Source organism: Mirounga leonina, unplaced genomic scaffold, assembly GCF_011800145.1.
Source record: "Mirounga leonina isolate KUSES-001 unplaced genomic scaffold, KU_Mleo_1.0 Mir_104, whole genome shotgun sequence".
NCBI classification, from domain to species: domain Eukaryota; kingdom Metazoa; phylum Chordata; class Mammalia; order Carnivora; family Phocidae; genus Mirounga; species Mirounga leonina.
This window is the reverse complement of record NW_023270231.1, coordinates 14,710,034-14,727,185: the sequence shown is the minus strand read 5'-3', so window position 1 is coordinate 14,727,185 and position 17,152 is coordinate 14,710,034. Positions and strand designations below refer to the sequence as shown.

The following is a 17,152-nucleotide window of genomic DNA, read 5'->3' as shown; positions in this document are numbered from 1 at the left end:
TGGGCCTCGAAGCAAAGTTTACAAGGCCTCTGTTTTCCCTTTTAGTAAGTCCATGGCCTGAATAAGAGAGGGAATAGCAATTATTGAATGCCTGCTGTGTGCATGTTGACAAGCTAGCGACTTTTGGATAATGAGCTCTTTGCCTGGGAAACAGCAATGAAAGTTTTATGTCCAGTTCTAGCAATGAAAATCTTATGTCCCAGAAGCCCCATCAGTTTCAGGCAAACTGGGACCGGGATAGTTGATTACCCCAGCTTTACACGTTTTGCCTTTAATGACCCTATGAAGAATCATTGTTTCTCTTTTACTAAGAGGAAATCAAAGCTCACAAGGGGTAAGATACTTGTCACAAGTTGCACAGCTATGATTAGCCAGGATTGGAATCCAAGTCTGGGTGCTTTCCTCTACACCATAAGCCCTCCGAAGGTGATCACACCCCTACCACTATGCAAGGGCTCAGCCCACAGGTGCCTGCTGTCTCGTAGCTCTGTGCTAGATGCTAGGATGGTTCAGACACTGTCCTAGGATATGAAAGACAGGCAGGCCCACACCCAGCATGCTAAACAGTAAGTGATCATGGAATGAGCTCTAGTGGTGGAGGCAAGAAAGTAATTGATGGGGCTTGAGGAGCCAGGGGTGACTTCTTAGAGGTGAGATTTATGATGTCGTTGAGTGATGGGGAGGGCATAGAATAGAGTCATCCTAAGAGAAAGTCCAGTTGCATTCCAGCCTCAGGAATGTCCTGAGCAAAGGCAGGTGGATGACAATGCCTATTCACCCTATGGGGACTGCAAGGACAGCAGCTTGGCTGCAGAGCCATAGGGAGAAAGAGGAGACAAGGTTGAAAGTGAGAGTAACATTATACTCTCAAGGTTCCCAATCTCTGGAAGGGATGATGCTCATGTCATGAGAATCTGAGAGTTGTAGAAAGAAACATGACATGGTTGCAATGGTGTTGAAGAGAGATTTCATCATGGGCATTCACTGAGCCCATGTGGGTTTATTCACTGAGCCTATGTGTAGCACTTTGCTGGGACTCCCAGTTGGCCAACTGGGATGAATGATTCTGGCTATAACTCTTCTTATCTCAATGGTAGGACTAATGACAGCTAACTTTCACTGAGCACTCCACATATACCAGGCACATGTAATAACCAATGCAATCCTTGCAACAATACTTTGAATAAGGTGGTCTTTCTTCACCAGTGTGCTGGTCTATCAAGTCCAAGTTGGCACTTTCGGCCTGCTGGTCAATGGCAAAATCATTTTGCCTCTTGGAACATCATTTCTCATCTGAGGAGTACAGCAAATAGCTCTTCCCTTGCCTATTTCACAGGTTGCCTGAAGATAAATGCTGAGCAATGTAGACACCTTGTAAGCCACATGGTACATAAATAAAGTGGAGTTGCTTTTAAGGGGCGTGGCAGAAAGAAGGCTTAGCCTTGGGCCAGACAAATTAGGGGCCAAATCCATTTCTGTAACCCTTGGCAAGTTAGGACTCCTTCCTGAGCGCCATGTTTCCATTTGTAAAATGAGGATGTTGAATTTTTAAAGGGTTGCTAGGAGAATTGGATGAGACACTGTGTATAAATCTTTGGGGGCACATAGTAGATACTGCCATTATTATTGTGTTTTTCGGCCCTTTTGGGCACCTCAGAACCTATTCTGAGAGTCTCAGATTGGAGTGTCCTTAGCTGATTGTTTGTATTAAGAAATTATGAACCACTTAGCAAGTTTTACTGTTCTCCACAATATATTTATTATGGAGACACACAACTGCTAAAGAAAGAGAGACATTTATATGATTGAGAAATGCAGTTCTTTTAGGAATTGTGTTTTGATGATAGGCTAATACCTTTTTTTTTCTTCCCCTTACCAGGATGAAGATGATGGTATGTTCAGAAAAAGCTTTCTTACAACTTATAACTCATTCCTTCCTTTTTCTGCTCAGGCGTTCACGTGGAATTATTTAGCACAGGAACCCCATAGAATCAATTATAATTGTTAAATTAGTATTAAGTAGACATAGAGCAGTTGGTATACTGCATTATTTATCTGGGTTACCAAAGAGAACTGTTATGTTCATAAGTAATGGTGCAAATAACTTAATAGTACAGCAAAATTAAAAATTGTATATATGGTTTGATAGAAAAATTTCTAATATTTATGCCTTCTAATACAGGAAAGGATCACTAACTGTAGATAGATGAGACAGCATAAAATTTGGCTTACATAAAGCAAAACTTGTGAATCATTTCTGAAATTCATATGGTTTCCAACTGACAATTTTCTGCCGAGATAGCATTTCAAAAATGAAAAAATAGGATAAATGTATATTATAGAGAATATAGAATGGCAGCATTTTAATGCACTCTAAGGTGGCAAATCATCTAGAAAAACCTTGGGGGTGGGGTTCCATCCTACCACTTCATAATTACATTTGGTCTTTTGACCAGCTGTTTCTAACTTACGGGGGAGTGGTTCTGGAAGGTTCCTGGGACACTTGGTTCCTGACAATCTGTTTTATTTTTCCTTTCCCCCACAGTGCATCAAAGACCTTTGCCTCAACCCACAATGCCCTCCATGAGCTCCAATACTTTCCCTTCCAGATCCACCAAGCCATTGCCCAAGCACCTCCTCCCGTCACCTCACATGCTTGGAGCATTCTCTGAAAGGTCTGTGGTAACGTCATTCAGTGCTAACTTAACATCACACCCAGGTCCATTGATAAGAACTAATGTTCGGTGGTTTGGGGAAGAAAGAAATGAGCCAGTGGTAGTCAGGTCGGAATATTTTGGGTTTTCAGAAACAAAATCAAGCTGAGCATAAACCACCACACGTGTTAATCCACTGCTATTCTTGGAGTCTCTGTGCTTGGGGCTGGAGGGGTACAGAATTGACTACCCCATGGTCACCCGGACAGAATGGATCCTTGGGCAGTAATGGGGAATGCTTTCACTTTGTGAATTAAAACGAGCACTCAAGAAACCCAATTAATTTAAGTACTTGGAGTTCATCCAGATCTTGGATGGGAGGACCTAGCAGATGCTACAAATTCACTGCATAGGCTCTGTCCCTAGTAGGCCCACTTTCTCAACAGCAACAGCGTTTCTCAGGGCCCACAGTGAGGCTGCCCAGAGGCAGAGGCAGGAACAGGAGAAAGATACAGGCCATTTCTACCTAAACAAGCCCGGGAGCTGCTCCCTCGTGTCCTCAGAACCCCCAGCCCTTTGAGTTCATTCTCTACAATGCAAAGAGAGAGGCCCAGTCCCCACCTTCAATACGGGAGAAAACCACCAGCACGACCTCACTACGCCTGCTAGATATCTAGGTGTCTCAAATTTTTTTCATTGTCCCTGTGTGCCTCTTGCTTTGATATTCTGCTTTTTCTTCTCACTCTTCTAGCTGTTTTTCTTTTGCCATTTTCTCATTCTACTCCATCCCTCACTGGGCCCCAACTCTGTCCTTCCTTTGTGCTGAAGACCAACCACTCCGTGCCATTGCTGAGCAGAGCAGACTGACAGGGTTGGGCTAGCGGGTGGGGGAATGGCTGCTCAGCACAGAGCCGGCAGCATTTTGGGGCCCCCTCCAGTGCCTCCTCCCACGCACATCCCCGAAGATACTGTTTTTGTTTGCTGCAGGGCCACCTGGCCCTCTCTGGGTTTTTCACCCAGCCACCTCCCCGCTTGTGGACCATCAGGCCCCAGGATTCACTGTTCCCAAACTACATGCCCACTCATATATATTCCTAACCAAAAGAGATGTCCTCTCCCCAGAGGACGTCTGCCATTCTCCAAACTCAAAGGTCTTAAACTGCAGCCAACTCTTAAAATGACCCTCCAATGCTTTTTATGGATTTTTGTTGTTTCGGCTTTCAGAGTCTGTTAGCATTTGGGATAGTCCACCTTGGGGCAGTAGTGAGATGTGCCCCATCAGCCCCTCCTCTTTGTCCAGCTGCCACGGCTTCAGGGACGGGCGGTAGTAGTCACAAACGAAGCAGCATTTTCAGTGGGTTTCCCTAACGCAGCTTCCGCATCAGCCTCTTCAGCCCAACCCAACACCAATCAGTTCTTTTTCTGTCTCCACAGTAACAGTGGTTTCCCACAGAGTGCCTCCCTGCCTCCATACTTCTCTCAAGGTTTGTACTCTGGGCTCTAGTGACCTACTCCAGGCAACAGGCCTCCATGACTGGATTCCTAACCGTCCCAAAGCCTTTTGGCAAAGGTTTGGTTATTTCCTAAAAGCCAGAAGATATGTTTTCTCATTCAGTATGTAGTTCAGTTTCTGCTGTGTGCCAGGGCTATTGGAATGCTAGGATGCTACTACATAACACGCACACACACGGCCTCAGAAAGGTGGCCTTGGCCTTAGTCTCGACACAGAGAGCTTTTCCTCTCTGCTGTTTTTATATGGTGCTCAGGATAGTGCTTGGCGTTCTCGGTAGTTTTAGGTTTCTGTAATGAATTTATCCTTGAGTTGCAAGTTGAGGAACATGGTTAAAATACAAACTAAGAGAACTCAGGCCCCTAAGATTCTGATTCAGTAAGTCTGGATGAGGACCTGCATTTTTAATACCTTCTCCGGGTGTCCATGATAAGTATTTGCCGAGAGTGTTCTCAAACTTGAATATGAATACAGATCGCCTGGAAATTGTGTTAAAATTCTAATTCAGTGGGTCTGGGGTGGGATGTGAGAGTCTGCATTTCTAGCAAGTTCTCATGTGATGCTGATACTGCTGGTCCATGGACCACTTTTGAGTAGCAGCAAAGGCCTACAAGGTAGAACTAGACTGTTTATTTTTCCGCCTTAGAGACTTGCAAGTGATTGACATGTGGTAGGCAGTTTTTAAAATGTTTGTTGAATGACTGAGTGTTGAATGACTGTGGAAAGTTACCCCACTCTAGCAAATAGATTTTTCTTATGCCAGGAAACCGACCTAGTGTTGCCAGATTTTCTGATTTTTTTCCATGAAAAACTGGAAATATGGCTTTTAACATGAAATTACCTGATTTTTATTTTATTTTTTAAAGATTTTATTTATTTGAGATAGAGAGAGTATAAGCAGGGGGAGCAGCAGGGGCAGAGGCAGAGTCAGGCTCCCCACTGAGCAGGGAGTCAGACACTAGGCTCAATCCCAGGACCCTGAGATCATGACCTGAGCTAAAGGCAGATGCTTAACCGACAGCCACCCAGGCGCCCCCAAATCACCTGATTTTTAAACGTTGACTTAAAATTTTTATTTAATTATTTATTTATTTGACAGAGAGCGACACAGCGAGAGAGGGAACACAAGCAGGGGGAGTGGGAGAGGGAGAAGCAGGCTTCCCGCTGAGCAAGAAGCTGGATGTGGGGCTCGATCCAGGGGCCCTGGGATCATGACCTGAGCCGAAGGCAGACGCTTAACGACTGAGCCACCCAGGCGACCTGATTTAAAAATTTTTAAATTGCTGTGAGGACCAAAACACTTTCGTTTTGGTCATGAACACACGCAAGAACACAAGTGTGTGTTATAAACAGAAAAGTACCTTAGTACTTGAATTATGGCTCAAGGGTCAATATTTTTTTTTTTTTGAGCACATCCATTACATTCAATTGAATACATTATCCCACAAACATGTGAGACACCAATGAAATCCATTATGTTGTCAATGTTTCCTAAGCATTTGAGGGTATAATGAATACTATATGGTTTCCACAGTTGCCCCCACGCCCCCTTGATTTTCCACAGTGTCCACAAGTCACTGTGTTTTGTGAACCCACATTGTGTTACTTGCCTGGCTTCTGCGGGCATCTAAGCTTCAGACACTTCACGTATAGCAATGTTTCCCAAAGTAAGTTCCACAGACCCCTAGTTTCATGGGTTGGTGGTGGTGATTATTAATGTAAATAGTTGGTTAATTTGGGGGGCAATGCTTAATCAAAATTGATCCTTTTCCCCCTAAGACTGCCAGGACACCTGGTCCTCAGTCTTCTCCTTTGGCTGCTCCCATGTTAGGAAGATAAAGGATATTCTGTACATTGTCCAAAAAAACCCACCCCAGCTCCCTTGAGGATCTCAATAGTAAGGGTGGTGTGTCTGTTAAGAATATGATTTCATGGTGCTGGCCTGCAGATGCAGAAGCAGAAAAATAATTCCTCAACTCTAAAGGAGCTATGCAATATAGGCCTTGTTTATATTCGTTAACTGTATAGTTAACTATATAGTTTCTTTCATTCAATACACAGTATAAAGTGCCTGCCACGTTGGACTGCAAAGGTAGGGGTAGGGAAAACCTGTTTAGGCTTTGGGAGGCTTAAGAAGACATCTCAACAGTTCAGGGCAGTCTGATCTGCTTATTTTGAAGCAGGGAACACCATGGTGAAGAATTCTGCTAGCCTGGCCCCGGGGACCTCAGCCCTTCCCGGGTAATTCTCCTGGCTCAGTGGCCTGGATCAGCAGTTTGCCATTTGGGGCCTATTGTTGATGGAGGAACAACCCTCCTTCGGGAACCACCTGGAGTGCTTGTTAAATGCAGATTGGGTGATTCAAATCCCCCTCCCCCACCCCAGGGGCTCTTAACTTATGTGGAATAATGTTTGGGAAATCACAGGTTCAGGTCCTGGCCCTGCCACTAAAAGCACGGGATTTGTTCAGGCTCTCGGAGCCTCTGTTCCCTCATTCTCAAAAGAAGATAATACACATCTTGCGGTGTTGCTGTGAGGTTTAAAGGTAGGGTACAGGGGTGCCTCACTTAAGGCCTGCGCAGAGTCATGCTGAATAAGTATGTGTTGAACAATGAGTGAATGACACATGACTAATTCAGAGAACATTCAGCTCACAGAATTTTTCAGTTCTTAACAGCTGTTCTGGCATACAGAAAACAGCCTTGGCGATTACAAATCAACACAAACCTTTGCTGAGATTAGGAAACACATTCTCAGACGCAGAAAGTTTCAGGGAAGCGTAAACAAGACAATAAGGTGTTAGGGAAGGTGAGACACAAATGCTGGGTAACTTACAGGCACCTCACAGACTTCCTGATTGATCGGGTAGTTGGTAGGGTCTTCTGTGAGAGATGAACACTTCTACCTCTTTAGGAAATTCAGTTAGGAACAGTAGGTAGCGAACTCTGGGTCTAGAGGCTAACAATATTCTCAAGCTAATTTCACCTTGTCTTGGGTAACTTACATTTCTTATTGTGTAAACAAATGAGGACCTAATTCTCTTTATTACTGCACTGTCACCATATCAGTGGTTGGGAGTCCATTCTGGGTGTGCTGGAGCCAATGAAAAAATCAGTCTCTTGAATATTCTTTTTGATGATCACATTAAAACTACTGTGACTTTTTCATTAGTGGACTAGTTATTTTATAGTATGTGACATGCACATTTAAGAAATCACTCAAATTTGTGCAACTCTCCTCAAAATTTCACTGACATGGCTATCGAATGATGCCTGAAGAGTCAACAGCACTTATAGTTTTGAACAGGTGAAAATTATTTTTGAAGCTATGGCTTCTTAAAATGTTAATTGTTGGGAACAATTGCAAGGGCATTTTAGGGGGAAAATGTGTGATGACAGAAATGAAAAGTAGCTTACAGCAAGTTAACTTTCAAAATGCTATACTTTTGAAGGCCTTAGCAACAGACCACCTCCTAGAGCTGAAGGAAGAAACTTCTCCTTGCCAGTTCCGAACAAACCTCGATCACTGTCTCCTGGGGAAGAAGAGGTAATTAAGCATATGTTTTAATTTTCTTTTTTTCCTAGCAAATAACCAGAATCTCCCATTTGATACTCTTTTGTATTTTTATTATTATTTTAAATTACCCTTAAATTTTTTTTAGTGAATTAAAGGGGAGGATCCAGATGAAAAATAGGTTCTTTTTCCTTGGTGTTTTTTCAGACTCTTCCAATAGCAAATGTGTGTTTTGTATTTAACAAAGAGAAAAATAATCCTATTTTTCATTGGTTTTCTAGCTTATGACCTTGAATAAGTCACTGAACTGCTCATTAACCCAGATTTTTCATTGTGTATTATACTAAACTGAGGAAATTATTACATCTATCTCTTTCCTGATTAAAGCTTCCATTATATATGCAATGCTTATTCACAACTACCTTTGCAACCAGTGTCATGATAAAAAGCAGTTCATGCAAAATATCTTCTATTTAGCCCCACCTAAGTGATTCCATTTTCAAATTAAGAAAACAAATGTTTCAAAGGTCATGGAATTGAGGTGGTGATTTATGAAAATGATTACTTGGAGGCTTTTCTTTTCACTTACATATGTAACTGCAAAATTTATTCCATTTTGAAAAAATTTACCTTTTCAGAATTCATTAAATGAAGAATGGTATGTTTCTTACATTACCCGACCAGAGGCAGAAGCTGCTCTTAGGAAGATAAACCAGGTACTGTGCTAAAGTTTATTTTTAAGTAGTTATAAATATTAATGGAAGGAGAAAAGGGGAACTGGCTTTTATTGAGGACCAATTATGGGCTAGGAATTCTGCTAGGTGATATTCATGCCGTTAGGCCAAGGGGACCCATTAGTGACAGCTTTACACTTACCAGCATCCTATTCCTAGAATCTGGGAAAAATCTAAGTTAAGGCAGTCATTTGGCTGGCAGAATCTGAGGAGATTTTATTAACGGACAAGGTCTATCTTGTCATAGGAAGCATACCTTATCAAAAGGAGACTCTTTCCCCAAAATTCTCACATCTTACTGGTTCCATCTTCATTTTTAATACACAATTGGCCATTCACACTGATGTGAAGGGATCCCTATGGAGAGAGGCAACAAAAACTTTTTGCCCTTTCCCCTAGAAATTTCTAGTTTAACCAGATCTCCTGTGGTTTGGTGCTGAACCTTAACCTCAAATCTATATATCTGAGAAAGAAAAGCAAAGATCCTTCATCTCTCATATCTTGAGTCTACAAGAATAGTTCTCAATCTTAGCTGCACATTTAAATCACCTGGGGAGCTTTAAAAATTCTGATTCCTGGGTTTCACCTGGAGAGATTCTGATTTAGTGAGTTAGGTGTTCTCTGTGGGTTCTGGGAGTCTTCAAAACTCTAAATTCTAAATTCTAGGCTGTGAATCACTGGTCCACAGGTATATCTGTTGAATAGAAGAGGTTCTGAATGGAATTTACTCAGTAGAAATAAAAAGAACAAAGGAAAGCCATTATTGCAGATTGCAGATTGATGGCTATTTAAAGCCATCTTGATTCAATACACAAACAACGGAGTATTTTAAAGCTGCCTTACTAATTAATTCTATTTTTATTTTAGATTTTTACAGTGTTAATATTAGGTAGCAATAATTTATGGAATGACATTTTAAAGTACAGGACAAATCACAACACTATTTTAATAAATAGAAAAAAAAGTGGTAACACAAGATGGTCCACATTTGTTGATGGTCAGGTGTTTAATGATGAACATGTGGAGATCACGAGGTTTTTAAATGGGTGAATTTTATAGGTATTTGCATGTTTTATGACTTTGGCTATGGAAAGAAAGGGTTAAGGAATTAGCTCCCAGGAGTAGGAAGACAGATCGTTAGTTAAACCAATAAAGTCCTTTATTTTGTCTGGCCCTTTATCCACTCAACCACTTAGTATTTATTTTATTACTGAAAAAAGGGAATTCTTTTTCATCAAGAGACTTCGATTTGGAAATTTCTCTGACACAATCTTTGCTACCTCTTGACAACCAAGGAATCCGTGACACAGGGGACTGTAACCGTTCACGGAACTAAACGTTCACTGACTTGTCAACTGGTTAAGTTTCCAGATCTCTAGAGGCTTGTCTACTGCTCTTACAGGCAAGAGAAGTAGTGACATTTACTGGGGTACCTGGGTGGCTCAGTCAGTTAAACATCCGAATCTTGATTTTGGCTCAGGTCATGATCTCAGGGTCCTGGGATCGAGCCCCGAGTTGGGCTCCCTGCTCAGCAGTGAGTCTGCTTGAGGATTCTCTCTGCCTCTCCCTCTGCCCCTCTCTCCACTCATGCCCTCGTGCTCTCTCTCTAAAATAAACAGTTAGGTTAAAAAAAAAGAAGTATGGACATTTGCTGCTCACATAATAACAGGAATTTATTCTTTTAGGATGGCACTTTCCTGGTTAGAGACAGCTCTAAAAAAACAATAGCAAATCCATATGTCCTCATGGTGTTGTACAAAGATAAGGTTTACAACATCCAGATCCGTTATCAAGAGGAAAGCCAAGTTTACTTGTTGGGAACTGGACTCCGAGGGAAAGAGGTAAGGAATTCCAGTTGCAAAATTTCCCCAAATCCTCTGTTTATGCCTTTCCGCATACCTGCCAATATGAAACCTTGCTGTAACATTCTTTGGGAAGGTCCATACTATATGGCAACATTTGAGCTAAATCACATTAGTGAAGCCCTTCCTTTACTGGAAGGAAATAAATAACAGTAGCTATCTGTGCCATAGAGTCTTTCTTATATCTTTTATTCCAAATAGTCTAAAATCACATGTATACCTTTTAAAATAAAAAAAATTAAGACTTAAATTAAAAAATATATAGTTAGATGGTGTCAAAGGGAAGTCCCTTCTATCATTCACCTCTGTAACATAATTTTAATGTAAGATGGCAGTGTATTTTTATGAGGCTATATTTTAAAATTGATATCTGGAAAAGGGTAAAAAAAAATAGAATTCTTGTTGTGGAGATTATTTAAATATTTGGGTCATTTCTCACTTAAAATGGAGGCTTGGCCAATGAAGGTGGCCAAACTGCCAAAGAAATTTTCCTCTGTTTGGCCAATGTTTACGCTAATTCCTTTTTGGATGGTAATCAAAAACACTGCTTTTGCAAAGGAAACTAAAAGCTAAACTTAAGCCCCAAACATGTTCTTTAAGTTCAAAGTTCCAGGAGGAGGATCAGCTGAATCAAACATTTCCAGAATGAAAAACAGCTAACCCTTAACTTCCACTTCACTCCACATATTTTTAAGTTATAATCATGTAAATGAGTAGGGAAAAACACATGCTTCGGATCAAATGTTTCAAACACTGGTTCAGTGTGGCAAGAGCTGCATAGATGCTAGAGGGGCGATGAGGTCTGCCCTCCAGAATTTCTGTTGGTCTGGTGGGAAACCGTAAGTACAAACCACACGTTGCAGCGTCCTGGAGGGAGGCATCCAGCCCAGTAGTCTCGGAGGAAGTGCATAATGCTGTCTGCGGTACCTGTGTGATTCTGACCTATGTCTAGAAGGATGGATGGGTTTTTTTCCAGTCTGGCCATCAGGGATAAGGTGATGAAGGCAATGGGTGCAAAGACTTGGCTGCAGAGCCTTTGCGAGCGTGAGGTGGCAGTGAGGACACAGCAGAGAGATCATGAAGGAACCATTCATTCTGCCATGCCATGGATATCAGCTCCAGACATCGGGACACTGTCTGACCTCCTGATTCCTTACACCTCCTCACACTATTAGTCACTACTAAGAGTGAAGTAGAGATACAGAAACCAAAATCAAAGACCCAAACAGAGCAATTCTAAGGCAAAGGCATTATAATTAGACCTCTTATTTATGACCCCCATAAAGTTAAAATTTATATATATATAACATAAATATAAATATATATAGTCTTTTATCCATAATTTGTTGGATGTTAAAGAATTATTTTTTCAAAGTTCTATAGCAGAAATTATTAAAATATTTGCCAAGTATTACATTTTTTTTTCTCACCATCCTCATGACTTGAAGAGGTAGGAAATTAGGCAGATAAAAAAAAAAAAAAAACTGAGGGTGAAATTCATGCTACTCATTTCAATGTTGATTTATCTCCTTATTTTGAATTTTTCAGGACTTCTTGTCTGTGTCAGATATTATTGACTATTTCAGGAAAATGCCACTTCTGCTCATTGATGGGAAGAACCGAGGCTCCAGATATCAGTGCACGTTAACGCATTCTGCAGGTTATCCCTAGCAAGTTAGCCAAACAAATGAACCTTCCTCCTGCCTCTGTTGCCAGCCTGGGAAGATCAGTCAACCGTGGTGAATGGACAAACACTTAGAACTGAATCAAACTCCTCAACATGAGCACAAGGTTTTGACCTTTCGCATAAAAAAGTGTTTGAAATGAAGACTGTCAAGTATCTCATAATTTATTTATTCTTCTTCAATGTTTGTAAAGTGCATGAGTTAATACTGTTCACACTTGAAGTCTAGTAGTGCACTGTAATAATTCATTTAAAAAAATGTGTACTTTGGAATACCCATTTCAAAGTACAGTAGTTTATATAGTTACAGAAATAATTTGAGGCAAATTTAAAAACACTGAAACAGTAGTAGTTTTTGATATCACATAAAACTGATTTTTTTTAATAGCCAAACCTTTGTTAGTCAGAGGCAATCCTCAGTTTTATACATATAATTTGAAAATTTCTAAAAGTCACTTTCTCAGCAGCAATAATTTAAGAGGCTTCAAACTATTTCATCCTTTCTTATTTGGTGTTTTTTGCTGGGGGGATTTTTGTGTACTTTTTTATGAAAAGATATATGCATGATGGGATAACTTCCTAGGATTAAAATTAATTTTCCTTTTGCTTTACTTTTGAGTTCCTAAAACTATTGACTTTGTTTAGTCCATACTATTATATTTTTGTTTTAAAGCAAATTTAAGCTACAAATACCGAAAGTAATCATTTTAAATTTAGAGATGAGGCTTTGGTGTCAAATACGTCTGGATATAAGTGCATCATATCCCAACACCCACATCCCACCTCCTCTGCAATTCCCACAACTCCAAAAGCATTTTCAAGTGATGTGGATTTTACCAAAGTCTTCCAGCAAAGATGAAAGAGCATTGCATATACACAGAAAAATGTGATCAGACTTGCCTATTAGATGCCTTCCTTCTATCTCTTTTATCCCCTGACAACTCTACCATAAAGCCCTTCTCATCATCATTCCTAAAAAGGCTTGATAGATCCTTTGAAGCAACGCAGCTCTTTCCTTCAGCTTACTTATCTCACTTAACAGACAGTAGTAGGTATTCAGCACAACAAAAACCAGGCATTTGGTTGTTCTTCAAGTTTTCCCCTTGGGGGCCTTGGTTATTATTCCACACCTTTCATTAACGACAAAAATTTTCGGCTTCTCTACTTAATCTGCAAGTTTTCTGAGGGGCAAAGAAAAATATCTTGCCTCTTCATTTTCATAAGTTAATTAATAGAACATCAGAAGGGAGCTTAGACGTCACCTGGTTAAAACTGATAATTTGCTAAGATAACAGGTATGTGGAGACTTTTAACCAATGATGATGATAATGTTTCATCAAGCTTCATCCTTACAAACTGGGAGTTCTCAATTTAGGGTCCAGAGCTAGGGAGTTCTAAAGCTGAAAAATCTTCATTCATTTCCATGTTTATTCAACAGGATTTCAACAAGCATTTAATTAGTGCCTATTCTGTGTTAAACACTGAGTTGGGTGGTGAGGATAGCAGACACTGTGAGCTGATCTTGTGTCTTGCTTTAGGGCCTACTGTCCTTTATGTTTGAAAATCTCTGAAATGAAAGAGGTCATAGATTTCAAAGCAACTATTTGGTAGTGAATCATGTCCGCTGCCATGTCTCTACCCTCTTCTACCTGCCATATGTAGGAAACCAGTCTAACAGAAGAGGATAAAGTCAATGCACAGAAATAGAACCAGGTTATAAACAGATGATAAATTAGTAGAGTCCCTGACATCTATTGCAACCGCTTCCAAGTCACATGACCCAATAAATGCTTCAGCTAACTTGAGTTGTTTTTGGCACTTGTTACCAGGAGAGATCTGATTAATACAAATTCATACCATCCACTTCTAATTTGGTGAACTCTCTTTCAATCTGAGCCAAATTCAAGCATAAAGTAAAGGATAAGCAATGCCCCAAGGCCAATTTCCTATATCATATTCTTGCCACTAGTGAAATGAATTAGCCATTCTTCGAAACATTAAAACAATAAAACAGCCTTCAAGAATATTAAATAATTATTTACAACTCATATTTTTATTTTGTTTTTTATCATATTAAATATATTAGTAGACTCAATTCTCCCAGATACATGTTAATTCTACAATAAATACAGTTACAAATTCACAACAAACAAAAAGAAATCAGATAGAAAAACTGGTAGAAGCAAAGGATACATCTGATATTTTAGATTCTTCAAAGAGGGGGGTTTTCCCTTCTGGTTCCTGTAAGTCATCTGTCTTCACAGGATGATTAAAATGTAAAGTAAGGTCGCAAAGCAGCAACTGGGAGAGCTCTGTGTAAAACAAAATAATAGAAGATACTGTCCTGGAGCACATATGTCACAGACAACTATTATTACTTTTTTTTTTTTTTAAAGATTTTATTTTGGGTGGGTGCCTGGGTGGCTCTCAGTTGAGTGTCTGACTCCTGATTTCAGCTCAAGATCTCAGGGTCCGGAGATGGAGGCCCGTGTCAGGCTCTGGTTTCAGCTCGGAGTCTGCTTGAGATTCTCTCTTTCCCTCTCCCTCTTCCCCTCGCCCCGCTCGAACTCTCTCTCTCTCTAAAATAAAATCTTTGAAAAAAAAAAGATTTTATTTTTACATAATCTCTATACTCAGTGTGGGCCTCGAACCCACAACCCTGAGTTCAAGAATTGCAAGAATTCCTGTTCTGTATTTTCCTCCTAAGAAAAAGGTAATTTCTTTATAAGCCTCAGCACTTATAAACAACCAACCGAGCCAGCCAGGTGTCCCTATTATTACTTTTAGTAGCTATTTCTAATTCTTAGTTTTCTCCTAAGTGATTATTGATCAGACCACAATTAAGTGTGCCCCATTTTGACTTAAAGTCAAATTTATATACTATAAAATAAGCATGGCATAAAAATTAACTAGAAGGCTCCACTACCTTACTGAACTGCAACTTGATTTATACAAATTTGATTTATGCTTTTTGTAAAGTTACTATTTTTGTGTTATATGTTATGTATAGAGAATCAAACAGGTCTATAAAGCATGTTACAAATATTAGCAGTTCCTATCTCCAAGAGGCAACCACTTTTAATTTTTTTTTCTTGCTCATATTGTTTTTGTTGCTTTTGTTGTTTTGTATGTGTCTGTGTTTGGTGTCTTTTGGTTTTGTTTGGGGGGCAGGTATTTACCTCCATATCTCTAAATGACATTCATATTTTATTTTTTCAACTGTAGGTATTATCTATGTGCTTCTGACTACAGAAGATTATGATACAGTTCTTTTCACTCACCCCCCACTCCCCCAGAGTGTACTTAAGAGTACAATATTTTTTTATTTTTATTTTTTTTAAAGATTTTATTTGTTTATTTGACAGAGAGAGAGAGAGCGAAAGCAGGAACACAAGCAGGGGGAGTGGGAGAGGGAGAAGCAGGCTTCCCACCGAGCAGGGAGCCCGAGGCGGGGTTCGATCCCAGGACCCTGGGATCATGACCTGAGCCGAAGGCAGATGCTTAACGACTGAGCCACCCAGGCACCCAAGAGTACAATTTTTGTTAGCTCAATATTTAAAGGTTAAAACGTTTTGATTATATAAATATTCTCCACAGCTGAGCCTTGCAGTACATTTCCCTTCCTGCATGGTGCCACCCAATCAGTTAGTAATTTTCTTGTCTTCACTGCTTAATTATCATAAATATATCCCAAATCTTCCCCAGTTGGGCCGATCTCCTTCAAGTATATAGTCAGATGCCTTAGCTATCTGATTGTTGAAAGTCTCTCCTCTCCTAGAGCCTTATGATCTACTCTAGTCTGGACTGCTTGCTCTCTAGAACTGCAGTACAGCACACATCTGAAAACTCCCTTCACCATTATCCTAGGGACTTCTTTCCTCCCTCCCTTGTGTGGAGTATCCTTTTTCCAGAATCTCATTTCTTTCTCTTTTGGTCTGCTACCTTCTTTGGTGGAATATGACCTCAGTAATCAGTAACTTTCTGAAGGGGGAAAAAATTTATGTCTGAAAATTTCTCTCTCTATACCAATGCTTTAATAGATTGACTATAGAAATATAGGTTAGAAATCATGTTTCTTCAGATTTCCAAGGCCTTGCTACACTGTCTTCTAGCTTCCAGTGTAGCTTTGAGAATTTTCATGATTCTAATCCTTAATCATTTTCTCTTTAGAAACTTCAAGGACTTTTTGTTCTTCCAGAACAAAATTTCACAGTATTGTACTTGGGGGTCTACTTTCAACCACCGTGTTGGCCTCTTTCATTATAGAAACTGCTCTCCTTCAGCTCTTTAAATTTTTCTCAGATTAGTTCTTTAATGAATTCCTCCCTGTGCAGTGTCTGCGTTCTTTTTTTAATAACATTCCTGTTTACTGAATGTTGAACTTCCTTGACTGATCTTGTAATTTTTTTGCTCCCTAAAACTTTCCACCTCTATTTTTTTTCCCTCTAGGGGATTCTCCTTTTATCCTTAAACCCTTCCACAGAGGTTATTTCTATTGTCTCACTTAATTTCCAAGAATTCCCTTCTCTAAAATTTTTTTATAGGATCATGTTCCTGTTTCATGGTCATAGCATCTTCTTTTACTTCTCCTCGGCTGTTGATAGTTTCTTGGGAGTTTTCATCTTAATTCATGATTTCTGTTTCTTCCTCATTGATGGAATCCATGTATTGACTTTGTCTCTGCTTTTCATATTAGATGCTTTCATCAAATATCTATTGCTCCAGAGCTATCTGCTCATATTTAAGACCATGGCAGTAAAGACAACTGGAAACGCTGTGCCTATGGTAGCCTGTCCTGGGGGGTGAGCTGGCTGGGTATTTTGTTGGGGGAAATCTCTGCTCTCAGTGTCTTTAGATTTTCTTCTCTTAGGCTAGTCAGATTCCTGAAAGAAAAATCTACTTGAGGGTGTAAATCTGGCTGCCAATGTTTTGTAGCCAAGTGGGAAGAGAAAGCTGGGAGTCTTGTAATTCAGTATGTAAACTTTGTCTTAATATCTTTGTTTTCAGTACAGTACTCTTTGCCTCAACTTGTGGCTAATGGCTCCAGGCCAGAGATCCTGTCAGGGAATAAACTCAACTCTTCTGTCATAGAAAAGGAACAGTTGCCTAGTTCAGAGAGGGGAAGAGAACTTAGGGGTCTACAACTTCTTCTTCTTCTTCTTCTTCTTCTTCTTCTTCTTCTTCTTCTTCTTCTT

General features: G+C 40.1%; 2 protein-coding genes across 2 annotated transcripts in view; one reads left to right on the top strand and one right to left on the bottom strand.

Moving 5' to 3' along the window:
* The window catches only part of LCP2 (lymphocyte cytosolic protein 2), a 44,782-nt gene extending 32,214 nt beyond the window's left edge, over positions 1-12,568 (top strand). Inside the window, exons 15-21 of the mRNA XM_035014038.1 lie at positions 1,880-1,892; positions 2,546-2,675; positions 4,089-4,138; positions 7,616-7,710; positions 8,316-8,393; positions 10,097-10,252; positions 11,822-12,568. Of these exons, the coding sequence (XP_034869929.1) occupies positions 1,880-1,892; positions 2,546-2,675; positions 4,089-4,138; positions 7,616-7,710; positions 8,316-8,393; positions 10,097-10,252; positions 11,822-11,944 (645 nt within the window). The 3' untranslated portion in view covers positions 11,945-12,568. The remainder of the gene's footprint in view (positions 1-1,879; positions 1,893-2,545; positions 2,676-4,088; positions 4,139-7,615; positions 7,711-8,315; positions 8,394-10,096; positions 10,253-11,821) is intronic.
* A 721-nt stretch (positions 12,569-13,289) lies between these two features.
* The window catches only part of CUNH5orf58 (chromosome unknown C5orf58 homolog), a 7,011-nt gene continuing 3,148 nt past the window's right edge, over positions 13,290-17,152 (bottom strand). Inside the window, exon 2 of the mRNA XM_035014049.1 lies at positions 13,290-14,269. Within this exon, the coding sequence (XP_034869940.1) occupies positions 14,118-14,269 (152 nt within the window). The 3' untranslated portion in view covers positions 13,290-14,117. The remainder of the gene's footprint in view (positions 14,270-17,152) is intronic.